The 21,740-nt window shown below is 44.8% G+C and overlaps 1 protein-coding gene across 2 annotated transcripts in view; it reads left to right on the top strand.

Annotated features, from left to right (window-relative positions):
- The first annotated feature begins 340 nt into the window (after positions 1-340).
- LOC137528256 (zinc finger protein 75A-like) overlaps positions 341-21,740 on the top strand; it is a 29,442-nt gene continuing 8,042 nt past the window's right edge. Inside the window, exons 1-6 of one of the 2 annotated variants that reach the window (XM_068249539.1) lie at positions 341-589; positions 12,397-12,781; positions 15,040-15,135; positions 16,995-17,117; positions 20,227-20,353; positions 21,064-21,174. In XM_068249539.1, coding sequence (XP_068105640.1) covers positions 12,404-12,781; positions 15,040-15,135; positions 16,995-17,117; positions 20,227-20,353; positions 21,064-21,174 — 835 coding nt within the window. In that variant the 5' untranslated portion in view covers positions 341-589; positions 12,397-12,403. Of the gene's footprint in view, positions 590-12,396; positions 12,782-15,039; positions 15,142-16,994; positions 17,118-20,226; positions 20,354-21,063; positions 21,175-21,740 lie in introns of both variants that reach the window. The other variant, XM_068249538.1, reaches the window with a different exon arrangement.

The following is a 21,740-nucleotide window of genomic DNA, read 5'->3' as shown; positions in this document are numbered from 1 at the left end:
AACATGCAAATACAGATCCAACTTGTGAGTGACAGTTCGAGCTTGAAAGCCCGCCCCTTTTGCTCTTGCATTCATTCTTTCTATCTAAGCCACACCCTCCTATTGTGACGTCGTCCTCCTTCTTCTTGCCCATTGGCTCATCCCTCCAGCGTCGCTTTCCCCCTGAGGCTAGCAATTTTGAGAGTGCCATGCGAGCTTTCTTTCACAGACAGAGCAGCATCTTTTCCACAGACCCGGGCAGCGTTGTCTCTGATTGGCTAACCTCCGTGTCACTCGAGAAAAGCTGCGCTCCTATTGGCTAGCGGTGTAATCCTCGATTCCGTTTCCTGTCTGGAGTCTCTTTGCAACAACAATACAGAGGTGGCAGGAGACAGCAAATCTGTGCCGCAGACATGGAGCAATGAGGACTGGGAAGTGACAGTGAGCTCTAGGCAGGCTGTAGTATGTGCCTGGCTGTGGGAAGGTCTTCTGTACAGACATCCTATGGACTGGAAGCCATGGCCACCTGCAGTGCTGCAGAGTAACAGGACCTGCTGACTGACCATTCCCTGCCATCTGCCAGCTATACAGGAAAGTCTTCAGCAACAAGGTGAGATCCTGAGCCACTATGCTGCCACCTAGCTGGGGAGGAACTACAGGCTCCAGCATGCTCTGCAACTTCTACACTGCTAGCATAGAGCCACACATTGCCTGCTTCTGAGCTGAGGCATGCCTATGTTACCAGAGACATGAGTGACCTCATCCAGACAGCCCCCACCACGCCTGGCAGTGGCTGCTGTGCCTGTAGGCTGCTGCAGATCTCAGATTGCTATCCAAGTTAATGGGGAGTGTGTTGAATGAATCAGGGTGAATGTTTTGTGGCTGAACACTAATGTTTCTCCTGATGAGGTGACCAGATCTATGATCTCTCCTCAGTGGCGTAGCTAAGGAGCTATGGGCCCCGGTGAAAGTTTGCATGCCCCCCCCCCCCAGCACTCTACATAGCAATTGATATGGCACACTGAAACCTGCCAAGGACAACCACAGTGTCAGAGGTGCAAGAAGGGGATTGGAAACAGTGTGTTAACGATTATTATCATTCAAAGCATCTTTAAAAGTGATCATTGCAAGCACAGGAAGGGCCCCTTTGGCCCCTCCGGCGTGGTCAAGACCTCTGCAACCCATATTGCTATGACGCGGTCTCTCCTCCTAACTGTGGAATACTTATGAATGGAACTGTGACCTGAAATCGCACCTTTTCCATCTGCAGTTTCTGGAATTGGCACTAGTCTGTTTTAGGGGACCCTGCAGGAATCCTCTAAAGGTAGCCACACACAATACAATGAAATGATCCGATTTTACGGCAATTTAGGGAAATCCCACTAATGTGATTGGATAGACAGCACCCCCTCAAACTGATAGGTTTCAGAAAGGTTGTAGTAAACTACGCCCACACTATTTGACCAGTCACAATGCTAAATGCTGTAGGGGGTGCTTTGGAGAACTCTTCCTTATGAGGTTTTCTGCAAGGTTCCCTAAATTAGACTAGCACTGAATTAGCAGTGGCTGAACTGGATCTTATCAGAGGGATAATCAGATTTAAAGCAACCCTGTGAGTTCAATGAAAGCAAAAGTAAGGCCTGGGGCACACCAGAGGAGTTTTTCTGAGCGTTTTGAGTTTTTAAATCTGCTGCTAATGTTATCCTATGTGTCTGTGCACACTGGAGCAATGAGGTTTTGTAAAAAAACCCATAGCATTACATTGGGAAGAGCTTTTGAAACCTCTAAAAGCTCTTCCCAATGTAATGCTATGGGGTTTTTTTACAAAACCTCATTGCTCCAGTGTGCACAGACACAGGATAACATTAGCAGCAGATTTAAAAACTCAAAACGCTCAGAAAAACTCTTCTGGTGTGCCCCAGGCCTAAGATACTTCTGCAGAGGAAAGCTTCTGGATCCTCTGGGTGCTTCCCAGGTCCTCCTGCAGCTTCTCATCGGGATCCTCTGAAAGCACCTGGCTGCACTCCCATACGTGAACCACACTGTGCTGGGCAGCTCTTGGCTGTGCCGTTGCAACTCCTCCAGGCAGGTACACCGCCCCTGCTCCACACAGTGATACTTAGATACAGTAGAAGGAGGCACTCCACAGGCAGGTACTTGCGTTCAATTTTATTGCATGTCGATACACACTACATGTTTCGGGCACCTGATGAAGGGCGGAGCCCGAAACATGTAGTGTGTATCGACATGCAATAACATTGAACGCAAGTTCCTGCCTGTTGAGTGCCTCCTTCTACTGTATCTAAGTATACTTTAAAAAAAACCTAATGGTTGGGGTGACCCAGAGGGAAACATCATAGGGATCTTCTGCTAACGTGATTGGTTGCTTTTTCAGAAGTTCTCAAATTACAGTACAATGGTTGGTTGACATAGGTAGAAATAATGACTACAGTATATCCCCACTATTTGGCCAATTACAGCAATTAAAGTTGTAGCAGCCAATCACTTTAGCAGAATTTCTCTTTATGGTTTCCTGCTGATAAACCAATGAAGATCTGGTCTACTGAGCAGAACGTGCTCTTCCTACACCTGCTAGAGCGTCGTTGTACTTCCACAGCACCTGAGGAATATCAGGCTGTGACTGTCCATGACTGCAGTCTAATAAAAGTTTGTGTAAGGCCTGGGACACTGTTTTTGAAAGCTCTTGTGATTTGTAAAGCTTTTGCTAATGTAATGCTATGGGGGATTTTTTAAAAATCACATCCCTCAAGTGGGATCACACCCATAGCATTACATTAGCAAGAGCTTTTCAAATTACACGCACTTAGAAAAGGCTGCTAGTAGATCCCAGGCCTCAAAGTGAATTAAATGCCTTTTGGTGGTTTTTCTTCTTATTGGGAAAAAAAAAAGTTTTTGTAGATAGCAAGCTGTGTACACATGATGGCGTAAATTCTGCCAGGGCAATCGATTAAAAACAAGTCTCGGGCAAGAGACTGCAATCCATTTAGTGGCAGAACATTTTGACACTTCTGTCTGTGTCAGTTTCTTTTCGAAAGAATGGTTATGCTTAATATGCACATAACAGTAAAGTATAAAAAAAAAAACTGGAGAAATATGGTTGTCTTTTGTGTGTCAAAGATTTCATTGAGATTTCAACTTGTAAAATAGGTTATCAGATTACTGTATCTCATAATTTAAGTAATTTCTGGGCAAATAAAGGTAGAGAAAGTTTTGAGCGCCAAAACTAGGGGCCCCAGATCAGTAATGTTATATTGTGCGTAAGGGTGATAGCTGGACCCCGATATACTCCTCCCTCCGAGTTGCTACGACTTGGAGGGGGAATAGTGTTTTATGCCAGCAGGGATTTGATTGGCAGCAGGGTGAGCTGTGCGCGGATCTAACCAGTGGTGTACATATACAGTACGTACACCCCTGTTTCCCCCTGGATACAGCAGAAGCTTATCTGCATTGTTTACTCAGCCCAACACAATCTGACAAGGGCAATCTTATCAAATCCCTTCTAAAGTGAAGTGAAAGTTTGAATTGTTAACCCTTCCTGTAACTTGAGCACTAGTCATAGGTTTTTATTCCCTTTTTGGTTTTATGTTGTATTTAAAGAGTAACTGTCGGGCATAAAATCAAAAATCAATTCTTTATTTTTATCTGGTAAACAAGTAATAAGGATGCTAACCAGGCAATCCAAAAGTTACAATCTCTAATACTTTTCTTGTTTATAAATGATCATTCCCCAGTTTACCTGACTCTTATTTGGTATGTCGCCACACAGAGGAAGTTGCAGGGCATGCTGGGTTGTCATTTTTTGCTTCTGTACATTAAAGTCTGAGGGGAAATAAAGAAGCAAAAAAAGACAACCCAGCATGCCCTGCAACTTCCTTTGTGCGGCAACGTACCAAATAAGAGTCAGGTAAACTGGGGAATGATCATTTATAAACAAGAAAAGTCATAGAGATTTTAACGTTTGGGTTGCCTGATTAGCATCCGTATTACTTGTTTACCAGATAATAATAAAGAATTGATTTTTAATTTTATGCCCGACAGTTACACTTTAATGTTTTAAACCAGTAATTACATTTTAGTTTCGTACCACTTTAAAGAGAACCTGAACTGAGAATAAAAAGTCAAAATAAACATACACAGGTCATACTTGCCTCCTGTGTAGTCTACTCCTCAATCTTTCTCCTCTCCTGCTCCTATTTGTCCACTGTGATCAATGGAATTCTCTGTCCTTCATTTTAAAAATGGCATTACCCCAAAACCACTTCCTGGTCAGCACACTGTTAAACTGAAATATTGCCCACTTGAGCCATAGGGAAACATGGACATTACCTTGCACATTCAGTTGTAACTGACAGCTGCTGATATATATAACTGACAGCAACTGGCATATTTCAGTTCTGACAAAATATTGTCAGAACTGGAAGGGATCACTGTAAGAAGAAAATGGTGAGCTTCTGAGAGGAACTGGCGGTGAGGTTAGTATGTAATATTCATTTGCAGCTACGTCATGTGTTTATTTTAAATAATTTTACTCGCTTCAGGTTCCCTTTAAGAACAAAAACTAGCACCTAAGTTTTCAGTTTTTCTCTGTCAGTGCTGCTGTCTCCTGGGCGGCACAGGTAGGACATTGAATTTGTCTAGCGCTGCTTACCATGCATCACTAGGTGAAAACTTCAAGCCACAAAATTAAATAATTCAGTACGTTGATCACTACCAGAATTTATTTCACCCTCTCAGGGTTGGTATTGTTGGCTTGAATTACAATTTGTTACACCTTTGTTTTTGCACATTGACAGATTATGGTGAAATGGGGCCCTAAGCAAGTAACCAACGTTTGACCCACCCTTGATGGCCACCCGACTTGTTTTTTTTAATAGTAAGATTTTGCGTGGGCTAGCGTCAACTACGCCCTTAGTCTCTTTGCAGCCCCAAGGCACCTATTAAGTTGCTTTGAGGATGATCTTAAGCATTTGCACGCCTGTGTCTATTATAAATATATTTAATAATGGAACTGACGACTGTATATTGTGTATGTGGAGTTAGTACAAAATTCATCTGACTCCTCAGTTTATGAAACAGACTCCAGGTACCAAACATTTCTCAGACTCCTTAGTCTAATACTTCCGAGGGCTGTGGAGTTGCTACAAATGTCATCCGACGACTCTGTTTATGAAACCTCTGACTCCAGGTACCCAAAAATTACTTTGGCTCCACAGCCCTGGATGTCACCACTATATAATACTAAATTGTACATTGTGAATTAAAAAAAACAGCCTGTCACCATATTTTTTTTTTTCTTATTTATTTTTTTTGTTAACAGAACAATACATTTGGTAAAAATGAGCCCAGTGGATAAACCTGAGCATTGTGTTCCCACGACTGTGTGTACCGTATGTGGAAAAATACAGTTTCCACATATACAGTGAACAATGCCCAAATGTTCAGACTTGCATGTGTGTTTGAACACTCATCTGAGACGTGCAGGAGAAAATGCTGTGTGCCTTCCCTGTCATTCTGATTACAAGTGCAGCAAGTGACTAATCTCTGCTCCTAGGAGATTAATGGGTTCCAGCAAGAATTCTTTATCCTCTGAAGAATCTATGCTGACTGAAGCCTTACTTGTGTCCCATCACCCCCCAGTTTATTGCTTTGTGTCTGAAGATTTAGGAATATAGAGATTACTGAACTGTATTAACTTATTTTATTTTAAATAAGGTATAGTCGTACATGTCAGTGTGGGCAGTAAGAGTGCTAGAGGTGTTCCTTGGGTGGAATAAGTTGAAGCCCTGGCAGATGGGCATAGTAAGTCTGAGCCCTGCTTATCACAGCTGGAGGTGGACACCAAGAAGGTCAGCAGCTGCTGTGGTCTTCTGAGGGCATTTGTTTGCTTTGACAAGACAAAAACTATATATGCTATTCTTCTTGCTTTATTACGCTGGTAATACAGAGCCAAGTGTGCCCCCTGCCCACAACTAGCCTTGTGTGGGTACAATAACACACGCACGCGCGCGCGCTAGGTGGGTCCCATATCCTGTCACGCCTACATCCTCTGCAGTCAGCCACCTTGCTTGATTGGATGCTGGCGTCTTTACTGTAGAGATTTCCCTGTCCATGTGGCAGAGAGAGACTTTGGGTGAAATCTCTCCAAATGGAGGGAAGTACCACCTGTAAAGGCATGTACCCACGATGCTACCGGAAATTTCTTTGTGTGCGATGAGTTCTCTCCAACTGTTATTACTGGGACAAGAATTGGCAATAAGAACAATAAAAGCTTGACGGGCTCTAATACTTGACCTTTCTGTGACAGTTGTGTGGTTGAATTTCATCTTAAAGTGTACCTGAACTGATATGTGACATGAGATAAACATGAGTACCCTAGTCCTACTAAGAACTTGATTGAGGACCCCCCCTTTTTTTTACATTACAAGGGTTAATAATCCAATACTAAATCGAGGTAGTCAAATCAGGGCTGTGGAGTCGGTCCAAAAATCCACCGACTCCGACTCCTCAGTTTAGGATTCCACCGACTCCGACTCCACGACTCCGACTCCTCTAATTTGCGTATTACAATTTTGTTGATTAAAAGTATGTAACATGAAATTCGTCTCTTAAGTGCCAACGCTTAGGAATTTTACAAGACAACTGAAGTGAGAAGGATATGTAGACTACTATATTTATTCCCTTTAGACTAAAACTAGTCCTTGGTAAGAGTACTTGTAAAAGGTACAAACCGGAACAAAGAACATCTATCAGGCCCTAGGCAATGTAAGTGTGGGTACATGTAAGAATGATGTGCAGGTACTCTGCAGGGGAATGAGGAGATTGTAAACAGACAACACCTCTGTGTTCAATGTGGACAGCATTCTCAGTGGATTCCTGCAGCTCTGTGGGGAGTGCATATGTAGAGTATAGTACTATACATACCTGGGGCTTCCTCCAGCCACCTTCAGGATAATCAGTCCCTGTATGTCCTCCTCCACCACCTGGATCTTCTGCTATGAGTCCAGGTACTTGAGCCAGTCAGGCGTAGTGCGCATGCACACACTCCGCCGCCAGGAGCATACTACACCTGTGCAGCACTATTGCGCAGGTGCAGAATGTTCCTGGCTGTGGGAGCGGCATGTGGCCGGACAGCGCTGACTGGCTGAATTACCAGGACTCATAGCAGAAGATCCGGGTGGTGGAGGACAGCGAGGGACTGATTAGCCTGAAGGGGGCTGGAGGAAGCCCCAGGTATGTATAAAACTTTACTTTTCATCCGTTTCAGTTACCCTTTAATTTGTAGTCACCAAACCAAATTTTAATAACATATCACATTATTTGATTTCATCAGCAAAGGGAGTGCATACATTTGCATAAATCAGCATCAATGCAGAATTATTTCCATCTCGTTGACCATCTCTATTAGTGACACAGCTACACATCAGGCTTTATTCTTACAGCATAGATGTTATTTAGTATATATAAGAGATTCCTGTGTACACATCATATATACAGTCACAATCAGATATGTATATCTGACCTTAAAAATACGGGGACTGCTTTATTGAAGCAGCACAAGTAACTAATTTTGACTGGTTTATTTCATTTTTGTGGACTAAGCACAGCTATTACTGTATATATACTGTATATATACATTATTTTTAATGACTATTATCTGAGAAATAGAACATTTTATCATATTTTCTATTTTAATTACAGTTACAAATTCATTAGGAGTCGGAGTCGGTGCATTTTTTCCCCACTCCGACTCCGACTCCAGGCACCCAAAATTGCCCGACTCCACGACTCCGACTCCACAGCCCTGAGTCAAATATAAGTGGAATGCAGCCAGGTTGTCTTGGAAAAAATAAAAACAAGAACACTTTTTTATATCTGGCTGAGGACACACTACTGATCACCAATTAAGGCAGAAAAATATAAATTGCTCTCTTTTGTAACTGAATAAATCAGATTATATGTCACACTGACATGGCTCCTTTTTAGAATCCAGTCTTGGAAACTCAATTAGTAGTGTCACTAATTGTCACAACCTTGGTGTCGTCCAGCTTTAGCATTACAAATGTATTGCCCACATCCACCCCAGGACCCGAATCCATTTTGCACCAGGGGCTGGTCAGAGGAATTCATTGTTTAACATCAAGGAGACAGCCTTGTTTGCTTGGCCTCCACCATTTAGTTTTGCAAGTTTATATGTACTGTATATGGTTTTAAATTTTGTACCAGTAATCGTCTAAAGAACTGAACTGATTACATTGGCGGTGCAGCCTTTTTTGTCAGGGATTCTGTGTCTTTCTACTTTTATGCATGAATTATTCCCTGGGCTTTGCACGCAATAATAATATGCATGTGCAGAACCTATTTCGTTTGGTTAAGACATTTTGATATTTCTGATTTTTTTTTTTTTTGAATATTTCAATCCTGGTAGGGTCTCATCAGCAGGGTTACAGCTAGACTAAGCAGTCTCCTGCCTGCAGTTCCTCTGGTTATGAGTGAAAGGACTTCCTGCTCTTGGTCACAAGGCATTTCTGATGGCTTAATTAGTCTCGGACTTAAAGCATTGTGATGACTTCACAGTTGGCAGCAGCACAAGATCCAGTGTCAGGAGTTCAGACATGTGAAACTCTCTTTATAAAAAATAATTTTATTATCGCCCATTTCTCTGGATAACCTCAACACTGTCTCAAGTTTAGCATGCAGGTTGTTATGTGCCAGAAAGCAAGGCTTGGGTGGTTAATATGTCTGGAATGTAAAAACTGGCACTGGCAGATACAAAAGCATAGCAAGTGAAACCTAAAACTTCAAGCATGAAGCAAGGGTGGTTATTTTGTTGGCATTGAAATCAGTAATTTCTACTTAAAGCAAAGCCAGTCTGAATCAACAATCTTGCAGAAAAAATAACTCCTTGCAATCACACTGCAGACTGTTCCGGTTGCCTCAGAGATCCAGGGCACTTTTAGACACTCCAGCCGGAAAATGTGTGGCCACACACCAGAATGTGGGTGTGGTCGTGGGTGGAGCCAAATTTACATAAACTTAACAGCTTGGGGGAGATCGGGGGCACGTGCCACTGATCTTTGGGTCTAGCAACGCCCCTGGTGCTAGGTACAAATCATTCATTTTATAGAATATGGGGAAGGCTGAAGTAATTATGACTTTGTTTGCTTTAAGTGTCTAATCCAGGACTCGTATGTTTTTTTTTTTTTTCTTTGCGCTTTGAAGAATAAGTGAACAAACATGTTATGCTGGGGATACATGGTATGTTTCTGTACCGTGTATCGACCAGCTGATCCGGCCAGCTGATAATATTCAGGTGGCCCGATCAAGCCGCTCGACCCCCCCCCCCCCCCCGCCTGCGGACAATGGCAGGGAATCGAGCGCTGATAAGGAAGCGCCGGCGGGGGCGAGCGGTAATCGATCTGCGCGGACTAGCGGGGATGCGGCTGGGGTCGATCCGGCGGCTAATCGAGCCACCAGTCGACCCGTGTATTTCAGGCATTAAAGCGGAGCTCTGGTGTAGAAAATAAATCCGCTCAGACAGAAGACGTTATAACAGAGTAGAAGGAAAAAAAAAATCTAATAACTGCCCCTTTGTGCCACACAATCCTGGTTTTGTTGGTTAGCCAATCACACTTTCTAAAAAACTGCCTGCAAAGACTTCTAAGAGATTGTGTCATCAGTGGGTGAGAGGAGCCTCAAAGTGTGGCCTGAGGGAACCTCTGCTTCTACCTGTGCCACTGAGCCAGCCTATCTCAGAGCAGTACTCTGCTTCTACCTGTGCCACTGAGCCAGCCTATCTCAGAGCAGTACTCTGCTTCTACCTGTGCCACTGAGCCAGCCTATCTCAGAGCAGTACTCTGCTTCTACCTGTGCCACTGAGCCAGCCTATCTCAGAGCAGTACTCTGCTTCTACCTGTGCCACTGAGCCAGCCTATCTCAGAGCAGTACTCTGCTTCTACCTGTGCCACTGAGCCAGCCTATCTCAGAGCGGTACTCTGCTTCTACCTGTGCCACTGAGCCAGCCTATCTCAGAGCGGTACTCTGCTTCTACCTGTGCCACTGAGCCAGCCTATCTCAGAGCGGTGAAGAGAGAAGGTAAGAAGTAGTGCAATACCAATCACAGTATGTTGTTTCGCTGCTGCTTAAAGGATACCAGAGCCCAAACACAGATGAGAAATAGGTGCAGGCATGTATGGTGAGCTGTACTGATGCTCACCGCTCCCCTGGTCTTTCTGCCAGCTTGTAACTTGCAATAGCCCAGTGGTCCCATCTTCTGGACGGCCGAGTCGGGAGCATGGCGGCTTTCTGGCCTGGCTGCACGCGACCGCTGCCGGCACGTGTACATCGGTACGGAACCCTGGACCGGGAGCGCTCTGCGCATGCATGTGGCACAGAGCGCTTCAGGCCGGGGGTACTGCACTGATGTATGTTTGTTGGCAGAGGTTGCGTGAACATCAGGACAGCTCACCATATATGCCTGCTTCCCCTGTTTCTTATCTGTGTTTGGGCTCTGGTATCCTTGAGGGCTCGTTTTCACTATCGCGAATCTGCATGCGTCCAACGCATGCAGATTCGCACATGTAATGCAAGTGGATGGGCCTGTTTCCACTGTAGCGTTGTTGAGGTGCGTTTTTTTTCAGCGGTCAAAAAACGCACAAAAGATCCAACTAATTCGCCTGCGAGTGGAATGCATGCGAATCGCCGCTAATGTATTTAATAGTAAAAACGCATGCGTTTGTTACATGCGTTTTTACCCGCGATTTCGCGTGCGATTTCGCACCTTTTTCAATTTTATTTTGCCCTGGCAGTGTCATGGTTAATTTCGCATAGCACCCTGCCATGCGAAATCGCACGCGAAATCGCGGGTAAAAACGCATGCGGAAACGCATCCGCATGCGTTTTTACAAGCGTCGGAATGCCGGCGAAATCGCGTCGCAACAGTGGAAACAAGCCCTGAATGAAGTTGTCTGCTGTTGCTGCATTGGGTAAAAAAAAACAAGTGGGAACAGTACTAGTAAGTGTCATTCTGGCTCTTTTTTTCACTTTGGAATTAACAGTGGAGGTCCACTTTAAATAATACCAAGATTGCACTCTGCTGAGTAATTACGGAAGAAACTCCTTGGCTGCCCGTTTGCCAACACTCCACCCATTATGAGCAGTGAATACTCTGTATACAGCAGTGTTATGACTACTGTCAGCTTCTCCTGCCTCTCTTTCTACCCTCCAAACTCCCCACCACAGAGTTTCCAAAACTACATACACCTTTCAGGTTTTTTTTTTAATCTCGCCCAAAAAATGCTCATCTGGTCCAAAAAGCCAAAGTGTGTTCAGGATATAGAGGCTGGCATATTTATTTGCTTTTCAAAAATACCAGTTGCCTAATAGTTCTGCTGATCTTTGACTGTGGTAGTGTCTGAATCACACACCTGAAACAAACATGTGGCTAATCCAGTTAGACTTCAGTCAGTAACATCTGCATGCTTGCTCATGGTTTATGGCTAAACAGACGCAGAATATCAACAGGGCAGCCAGGTAATTTGCATCCATGCTCTCTGTTAGCCACTCCCTCCATACCTGAGCCTAGATACAGCTGACATGCCGATCACAGATGCTCTCATCGATGAGTTTGCTTACGGGTGAAGGATGCTGGCAGCGGCAGCCACAACACCAGGATGTACAAACTGCAGATGTGTTTCTAAACAATAACAACCAAGTGGTTCTCTGATCTCTTGAGTGGGTCAGAATCCGAATGCTTAGCTGAACCTCTTGGGGACCATGGTCTTAAATCCCCTAGTGACAAGACTATTTTTTCAAAATAGGCCACTGCAGCTTTAAGGCCATGATGCAGGGCCATACAACTCAGCACATAAGTGATTACCCCCCCCCCCACCTCTTCTGCCCACCAACAGAGATTTCTGTTGGTGGGCTGTGATTGCTCCCAGGATGTTGTTTCTTTTTTAATATTTTTGTGTTCTACATTTTACATTTTTTTACATTATTTATTTATTTCCTCAGCCCTTCCTACCTCTCCCCGCCAGCCAATCAGCGCGATTGGCTGTCATAGGCCTTCAGCCTATGACAGCGGATCGCTTCCCTGCCGCCCAGGGGCTGTCCCCAGTACAGTGATGCCGTAGATCGCAGCACTGTACACAGTAAATAGACGTCATGTAACAGTCTCCTAGCGGTGATCGCTGCTGGGAGACTGCCGTCATTCAAGCGGAGATGCGATCTCCTGCAAAACCCCACCCCAGGACTGCACGCCAATTGGCGCTAGGCGGGCTAGGCGGTTCTGGGGTTGCCGCCGCGTCCACGCCAATTGGGATGATGGGGGGTCTTTAACTAGTTAAAACACACTGTACTGTAGTAATTTTCCATCAAAATGTGTCTCTCTCACCATAGGTTGGAAATGCCTCACTGCTTTGCCTATGGCTGCACCAATCACAGCGGCAAGCTTCCCTCTGCAGTCTCCATGCACTCCTTTCCCAGGGAGCTACTCCTGGCAGAGACCTGGGTCCATCACAGCCGCACCGATGTGGGCAACGTGCAGGACTTTGTGCGGGACATCCTGATGAAGAACTCCGGGCACTACGTGTTGTGCTCGGAGCACTTTGAAGAGGAGATGTTTGAGTTGGGCTGCGATTCCCCCCTGATCTCATCAGAACCAAATCACAAGCGAACGAGGCGAAAACTGAAGGTGAATGCTGTACCTACGCTATTCGCTACTGGTGCTCCTAAGCTGCGCCGACAGGCAGTACACCACTTGAAAATCCATGAAAGAAAGCAGGTAAAACTTTGCTGAAGAGTTATTCTTAACTAATATCGCTTTAGGATTGAGTGTATATTTGTATAGCACATGATATTCAATATCTTTTATCTTTATGCAAATATAACATTTGATTGTCCTTTGCCTTTTTACTAATTTTGCAATAAAAAGTTAAAGAGAATATGAAGTTAAACTAAAAATTAAAAAAAAAAATACTCGCCTAAGGAGAGGGAAGGCTCTGAGACCTATAGAGTCTTCCCAGTCTCCTCACAGTCTCCGCATTCCAGTCCGGGATCCCCGGTCCTATAGAGCTTTCCCGGTCTCCTCACGGCCTCCGCATTCCAGTCCGGGGTCCCCGGTCCTATAGAGCCTTCCCGGTCTCCTCACGGCCTCCGCATTCCAGTCCGGGATCCCCGGTCCTATAGAGCCTTCCCGGTCTCCTCACGGCCTCCGCATTCCAGTCCGGGATCCCCGGTCCTATAGAGCCTTCCCGGTCTCCTCACGGCCTCCGCATTCCAGTCCGGGATCCCTGGTCCTATAGAGCCTTCCCGGTCTCCTCACGGCCTCCGCATTCCAGTCTGGGATCCCCGGTTCATATCTCGCTGCAGGAGGCTTCAGAAGTCTTCGAAAGCACTAAGGCTACTGAAGATGGGGTCGGCTCTGCACTGCGCACCTGTGAGTGCGTGAGAGAGGGCACTCGCGCGTGTGCAGTACAGAGCGGCCCGTCTTCGGAAGTCCGAGTGCTTCTGAAGACTCCTGCAGCCCTCCAGAAGTGAAAGAGAGCAGTCTTGGAGAAAAAGCGTCACTTACCTGGGGCTTCTACCAGCCCCCTGCAGCTATTAAGTCCCACGCCGTCACTGAAGCCTCCACCGTTTGCCGCCGCCCTGCTAATTATTCATCTAACTAGACGAATAGTACTGCGGCTGAACTATGAACTCTCTTTGTACTGCATCTGCGCAGTAAGCTCGCGAGGACGCATGCAGCCGCAGTACTATTTGTCTAGTTAGACAAATAATTAGCAGGGCAGCGGTGAACGGCGGAGGCTTCAGTGACGGCGTGGGAATTAATAGCTGCAGTGGGGCGGTAGAAGCCCCAGGTAAGTGACGCTTTTTTTTTTTTTTTTTATACACCCCACAGAACCCCTTCAAAGGTTTCAGTGTACACAAATGCGTTCCTTTAGACTGCCATGAACATCTATAGGCTTTTGTGTTTCTGTATGCATAAACCATGGACACTAGTTCAAAACTACTTCTGTCTACCATGGACGTTTTTTCTTCCCCATATCTCTTTGCCATGGATGTATAAAGACATTAGGTACGAAGTTGTGGCTCAGTGCCAACTTTCTACTTGACTTGAAGTATGCAAATACAGTAATTCTAAATTGATGTAGGATTATGCAAATTTACCTAGCTTGAAAATGGATCAATTCAATGGTTTTACTGCAAGATTTGATTACCCAATTAACATTTTAGATTTGTATCATAATTGAAATAATTCTGTATCATAATAATTGGCATAATTCTCAATCAGCTCAAATTATTTTCCCCTCCATAACACCCCTACTGGCTAATGCAGACTTTAGTACATGTAGATTTGGGCAAACCATTTTTAAACACAATATAAGCATAGCTGGCCCTGACGTGTAGCTTTTCAAAAAAAAATAGCTGGCAGTCTAAGGGCCCATTCACACTATAGCTTTTTGCCGGCGATTTTTGGCAAAACGCTCAGGCGCTAGCACTTTTTTAAAGCGCTAGTGCAATAATATCCTATGGGCCCGTTCTCACTTGGGCGCAAAATGCAAACATAGCCTGCACCATTTTCAAGCGATTTCCCGGCAATCACGTTTCATTGCTATAGAAGCGCTAAACACGATCGCTAAAAAATCACCAATGGCGATAAAATAAATGGAAATAAAGTTGGTTAATAAAAAAAAAAAAAAAAAAAAAAAAAAGGGTTTTTTTTGCTAATAATTCCAAGTCTTGTGATTGGCCTAAAAATGTTGAGTATTGGTATTCCGCTGAACTCTGATTTCCGTGGTACAATACTGATTCTCTGATTGTCCCAATACTTTGGTGTCTTGTGATTGGCCTAAAATTTCAGAGTCTTGGTAATACGGAATTCTGATTTCTGCTGTGGACAGCCAATTTCTGATTGGAAACTGGAATTTTGCAGAATTTGTAGTTACCTGATGAAAGGCAGAACATTGTAACAGTGGAATCGGTAAAATAAGTAGAACATCATTTTATACAACATACTGTTTTCTTGTTCCTTTGATCTAGCTATTGGACAATCTTCTCGAGCAGCAAAAACGTCCCAAGCTAGAAGCAGAGCAGGCTGCCAGCCAGTCCACATCACAGGACTCCACAGAACACATGGTACAAGTGAGTTTCCTCTTCACCGCTGAATAACGTGTTGCTGATATTTTTGCTATCTCCCATGGTAAAGCAGAACTGCAGTTCTCCAGTGGACTAGCACTGCAAATTGACCTCAGCACCCCCCCCCCCCCCCCATCAGAAAAAGGGTTAAGAGGAAATGGGGCTCAAGCCAAGGTACTAGCCTTTGCTTCCTCCTATAGTCTATTTAGTAAGTAACAGCTGGGCCCTTTGATGCCCACTAGGCCTCAGGCGGTTGCCTTGTAGATGACCCTGCTCTGTCCTTTTTCAATTGTAAAAAAAGCAAGTACTAATCCCCTCCGCTGCAGCCTGTCCTACAGCCTGTGCAATACCCAGCAACTTTCTAGTTTCTCTTTAAATGTAATGTTAGACTTTCCTTTTATTATTGAGCACGGTACAGGTGCACTTTAACTGCTAAAGTTGGCGGTATTGACTTTAAAGGGGAACTTCAGCCTAAACAAACATACTGTCATCAAGTTACATTAGTTATGTTAATTAGAATAGATAGGTAATATAATCTCTTACCCACCCGGTTTTAAAAGAACAGGCAAATGTTTGTGATTCATGGGGGGTGCCATCTTTGTCATGGGGGCAGCCATCTTTTTGGTTGAAAGGAGGTGACAGGGAGCAGGAGACACAGTTCCAACTGTCCTGTGTCCTGATCACCCCTCCCAGCTGCACACGCTTGGCTTCAAATGTCAAATTCAAAATGTAAAAAAAAAAAAAAAAAAAAATGCACCAAAACAGCAGAAAGAGAACAACAACATCAGAAATCCCATTATGCTTTGCACAGCATCAGGGGAAAAAAGCCCGGGCACTTTTCTTCTATGCAGCTAAAAATGAGGCTTGTATAAGAAAAACAAAGTTCTGATGCTGTGAAACTGTTAAAGAAACACCAGGCCTTTTCAGTGCTGCTGAGTCGATTTTTAGTTCGGAGGTTCACTTTAATGTAAAAAAGGCAGACTTTGGTAATTCTGACCCATTCCTAGTAACTAGCAAAAACAAACGACAGAAGAAGGGATAGGTAACTAGCCTTGTTCTATCTGCATAGCCATCTGTCATGATGACGGTTGTGATGCTGGTCCCATTCATTACTGTGACTGTGGCAGCACAAAAACAATACATGCAGCAGTGGGGGTTTTCACATTGTACTGCAGTGCACCGCATTAGTGGTGATATCTGATCTTGTCCACAAGCACATACTGTCCCACCCCCTCCGATCCTCCAATGTTCTGGGCCTGTTCACACTGTGCATATCTCCCTCCAATGCACGATTGCAGGACTTCACTAGGGCTGCCCCCGGTTTGTGGAACTCGCTCCCACCAGTCATCAGACTTGCGCCCACCTTCTAATAAGTTCTCAAGACTCACCTTTTCATGCTTGCATAGCCCCCTACTTCAGTACCATAATACATTCTGCTGGGCACCCTCTCAACAAATGCACCTATTGTCTCTACCCCTACCTTTTAGATTGTAAGCCTCTGGCAGGACCCTCCTCCCTTGTGTTTCCAGCTTGAGTATGCAATCTCACTGTCTGACACCCTTCTTGTGGACTAGAACAGTCTCTATTGTGACCAAAGACACTGAACTACTGTTATGAAATCATGTGCATGATCTTGTTTTGTTGTGAGCTACTTGTATGTCCTACCTTGTATGTTTTAACCCATGTATCTATTGTGCAGCGCTGTGTAAAAATGTTGCCCCTGTATAAAACCAATAAGTAATAATGATATTCTGTGCAGTTTCTGATGTCCCTATAAATTGGACACTATGTGCAGTGCATTCTCAAAATTCATTTTTATGGATAATTATATTTGTTTTCAAATAAATCCATCATCACAGGGGAAAGATGGTCTAACTGCCCATCCGAGGAAACCCCAGCTGTGGAGAAGAAGTTTGCTTCCTCTGAAGTCCCAGTATCTGAAGGAAAGCTTCACCCATGTGCCCCGGGCATTACAAAGAAAGGTATGAATAGCAGCTTGTGTTTGCCTTTCCCCCACTATACAGTGTGTACTGACAGCGTGTGTTCTTTGGCTTGTGGCCACTTTCCCCATGATACTTCCTTGATCGGGTCAGAATAGATAGCTTAGTGTCTCTGTAGTGAGCGTGTGTGCATTGTACAAGCAGTAACAGGGGACTGGTAAATCCCTCCTTCTCTTTCCGTGCCAAATACCTGGCATGTAACTTCTGGAAACCTCATTTACTGCAGCACAGCTCAGATTTAAGCTGTATAAAAACATGTACGAAGCAAGCCAGTCACTTTACTGCAGTGAAATCAAAAGTAAGAGAACTCCCAGGAGGTGGTATTTAACCCTAAACATGCATTGATCAGTCAAAACCTTAAAACCACACCTCCTAAATGCTGTGTATGTCCCCCTCATGTCTCTCTGCTCTGACCCATCAAGATGTGGACTTTACAAGACTTTGAAGGTGTCCTGTGGTGCATACATTTGAAAACGGCGCTGGTAGACTTGGGCGCAGGACACAGCTGTTATATGGCTGATCCTGCTTCTGCACAAGTCTGGGCCGTGTTAATTACTATTCCCCCTCCAGGCCGCCATGGATAGTGGGGAAAAGATATAATTCGGCTTCCAGTGATTGCTGGAGGCCGAATTATTGTGATTTTAAGCAACTTCGGCTCTGTCTTCTAACGGCGCCGACGTTACTCACTGAGCGCTGTGTGATGTGATTCCTATGATAGTCTATAGTGGCGCCGGCTGCGCCCAAATCTAGCAGCGCTGAAAAGCACTGCTCCGTCCTGTGGTAACTATCACCAGTATGTTAGTAGCATATCCTTTAACCTCCTTGGCGGTAATCCCGAGCTAGGGTCGGGGCGGAAAACCGCAGCTAAGAGCGGTAATCCCGACCTCTGCTCGGGGTAGCCGCCGGAGGCTGAATGCAGAGCAATGCGCGCAGCGGGAGCGTTTCTACATACCTCCCAAAGGGATCCTGACGTCGGCTGGCATTCTTCTTCCTCTCCTCCGGGGCTCTGCTTCCTGCTGGTGAGATCGCTGGCTGTCATCATGACGACAGTCTGCAATTTCACTTTAGAGCTGCAGCGCCACCCGGAGGATGGAGGCATAATTGCAGCGCTGGAGCCAGGGAGGTGAGTGATTGCTGGGGCTGTGCAGCATGATTTTTTTTCCAGGTTTTAGGGTCTGAAGGATGCAAAAAAATTGCACTGCTTTCAGACCCTAAAATCCGGAAAGAATCAACGCCAAGGGGGTTAAAGGGAGCCCGAGATGCATATGGAGGCTGACATGTTTATTTCCTTTTAAATAATGCCCATTGCCTGGCTGTTCTGCTGATTCTCTGCCACTAATACTAAGATCCATAGACCCTGAACAAGCATGTGGATCAGTTGTCTGACATATTTGAGATTAGCTGCATGCTAGTTTCAGGTGTGTGATTTAGGCTCACACGGCCGTTTGGTTATCGGGCTTTTTGGCGCAGGGTGAGCCGAATGACTGCTCTCCCTGCTGCCACACAGATTCAGGAGTCTTAAATTCCATTTCCCCTCCGAGTCGTCGCAACTCGGAGGGAGAAGTAATTCTGGGTCCGGCAATCGCTGGATTCCTGAATTACCCACGCATGGGACACGGACGAGAGCATTACTTTTATAGCCGCACCAAGCTGCGGGGTTGCCAAAAAGCCCTGCTTCGTTATTTAGTCCCTACTGACCCGAGAGATCAGCAGGGCTGCCAGGCTGCTGGTATTCTTTAAAATGAAATAAATATGGCAGCCTCCATTGGTCTCACACCTCGGGTTACTTTTAGGACCCATTTACACTTAGTGCGCGATTCCTGCTAATCACCAAAGCGCTAGTGCTATTCTAACCTATGGCAGCATTCTCACTGCCGCAATTGGCGCCAATCTTGAACGATTCTTTGGTCGATTTACTTTTTAGCATAAAATCAATCCGAAAGTTGGAAAATATGATCGCATTTGAAGAAAGAATCATTCAGAAAATGTGAACTTTCGATAGTTGCCTTCAGATTACTTACGATCATTCAAGTGAAGTCACATCACATTTAGTGAAAAATTGTACCGCTAATGGGCACCTTTATAAAAAAAAATGGTGAGCTTTTGAGAGGAACTGACGGTGAGGTAAGTATGTAATATTCATTTGCAGGTACATCATGTGTTTATTTTATATAATTTTACTCGGTTCAGGTTTACTTTAAAGGAGTTAACAGGCTTTTAAAATAAAATAAGTGCTACTTACCCGGGCTTCGTCCAGCCCCAACCTCCCAGCATGTCCCTCGCCGCAGCTCTGCCCGCAGCTGTTCACCGCCGCTTCCTCCCGATCCCCACGATGATGTCAGGCCAACCTGGAGGTCGGCCTGTACATGCGCCTGCGCAAGCGGCGCTGTCAATCTCCGCCACATGGACCAGAGCGTACTGCGCAGGCACAGTAGTTCTGCGCCTGCGCAGTACGCTCCGGTCCATGTGGCGGTGATAGCGCCACTCGCACAGGAGCAGTACAGGCAGCGGGCAGAGCTGCGGCGAGGGACATGCTGGGAGCTTGGGGCTGGATGAAGCCCTGGGTAAGAAGCACTTATTTTCTTTTAAAAAGCGTTGATAACTCCGTTAAGGAGTATGTAACTGGCAGGAATATCTTGAGGAAGCTACTATTCCCCCTATTCTGTCAAAATATTTTTTTTCCCTTGACTTTAATTTTAGACTATTGGCAACCATGCATTGGATGATGTAGCACAAGATCAGTTCGGCACATTTTAAAGCGTAATTACTGTTTTTAGTCTAAATATATAACCGTTGAAGACACCAATTGAATGCAAGTGTATTACCAGCATAACACTATTAGCTAGAGCATAGGATTATTTTTGCTGTCTGATTTCATATGGACGGCGTATCAGCGGATAGACTGCCTGATTAATGTACTGCTGGAGGTGGTAAGAAATTGTTCCGGGGAACACTTTTTGTATGTTCCTTTTACATTGCTGTACGATTTTTGCACATTTCTATGTGCCATTGAAATTCTGTGAAGGTCTGTGACAGTTCTGTTTGGTTTGTCCGTGAAGGGAAACTGATGTAGCAATATTGTGTCTTCCAGACTCCAACCACTCTGAACCGGAAAGCCGTGTATTTCTCAGACGAGGAGTGGGAGATGCTAGAGGAATGGCAGAAAGATCTATACAAGAATATCATGAAAGAAAACTACGAAGCCTTAATATCACTTGGTAAAAATTAGTTTGTCTGCATGGCATTGTAATTGGGAGCAGTCTAAACCTAGACAAGCCACCAGGAGGCAGCAGATTATACAGTATTATGAAAGGAATACTGTAGCCCTGGATACTGTGTCCATTCAAAGTGTATCCAACTCAATTTACCCTTCTTACTACATAGATTTGGTAAGACTGTATGATCAAGATTGTAGTATTAGTGGGTACCTTAAGATTAATTAAACCATGTTATTTTTTTTTTTTCAGGAGAGCCCAGTCTTCGCGTACAAGAGAATTCTCCTCTGGGAGACTTGGGCGCAGGATACAGCCGGTATGGCTTATCCTGCTGCTGCACAAGTCCTGGCGGCGTTAATTACTATTCCCCCTCCAGGTACACGTGGATAGTGGGGGATGATGTAATTCGACTTCTAGCTATTGCTGGAGGCCGAATTGCAGTATTTTAAAAGTAACTTCAGCTCCATCTTCTGACGGCACTGAATTTACTCACTGTGTGCCGCTATAGCCCTAATTCCTATTACGGTCTATGGTGGCGCCGGCTGCGCCCAAGTCTCCTGCTGGTTTTTTTTCCCCCTTTTTACTTTACAAAGAATTCTTAATCCGCTTACCTTTACGTAGGGATACTGGTAATCTTTCACAGTAATTTTGCTCCCTGAAAAAGCCCATGTCTTGTCAAATAACATCCATGCTATCTGCTTCTATGTTTTCAGGTTACCCTACAGTCAATCTGAACATTTTAAAGAAGATCAAACAGGAGGAAGTAATGCGCTACACAGCTTGTTCTTCAGATGATTTGGTGCAGCCTGACAGTCCTGCCACAGGTACATTGTTATCTGATAATATTTTGCTTCCCGGTAGCCTTTTGTGTGTGGATATAACAACTGTCACGCTTGCTGCCTGCTGCCTACTGTGAATGCCATGTTTATTGTGATATATAATGATCCTATTTAAAAAGAAACCATAACCAAGAATTGAGCTTCTCCAAATCAGTAGCTGATACCCCCTTTTTCCATGAGAAATCTTTTTTCCTTTTCACAAACGGAAATCTCACAATCTCTCTTTTCCTTTTCACACATGGATCTACTACTGCAGGAGATTGCAAAGCCTGCAATCTCCTGCAGCGCTGTACGGGGGACACTTGGCTGTCCCTCAGAGCGGCTGGGGAATGAAACCCTCTCATGGGCTGATGCCTACGAGAGGCGGGAAAGAGAACGGATCGCTGTCCAGAGCCAGTTTAGGACGGGGAAGGAGGGAGGGAGGGAGGGAAAAGCCTCTTTTTATTTTATTTTATTTTTTTTGGGGGAAAAAAAATTACAGCAGTGATCAGAGACCTCTTAAAGAGTGTCTTATTAAGGAGAAGAAAAGGAAGAAAAAATAATTTGTGTGG

This window comes from Hyperolius riggenbachi, chromosome 8 (assembly GCF_040937935.1).
Source record: "Hyperolius riggenbachi isolate aHypRig1 chromosome 8, aHypRig1.pri, whole genome shotgun sequence".
NCBI lineage: Eukaryota > Metazoa > Chordata > Amphibia > Anura > Hyperoliidae > Hyperolius > Hyperolius riggenbachi.
The sequence above is the reverse complement of the archived record's forward strand: the minus strand, read 5'-3'. Positions and strand labels throughout refer to the sequence as shown.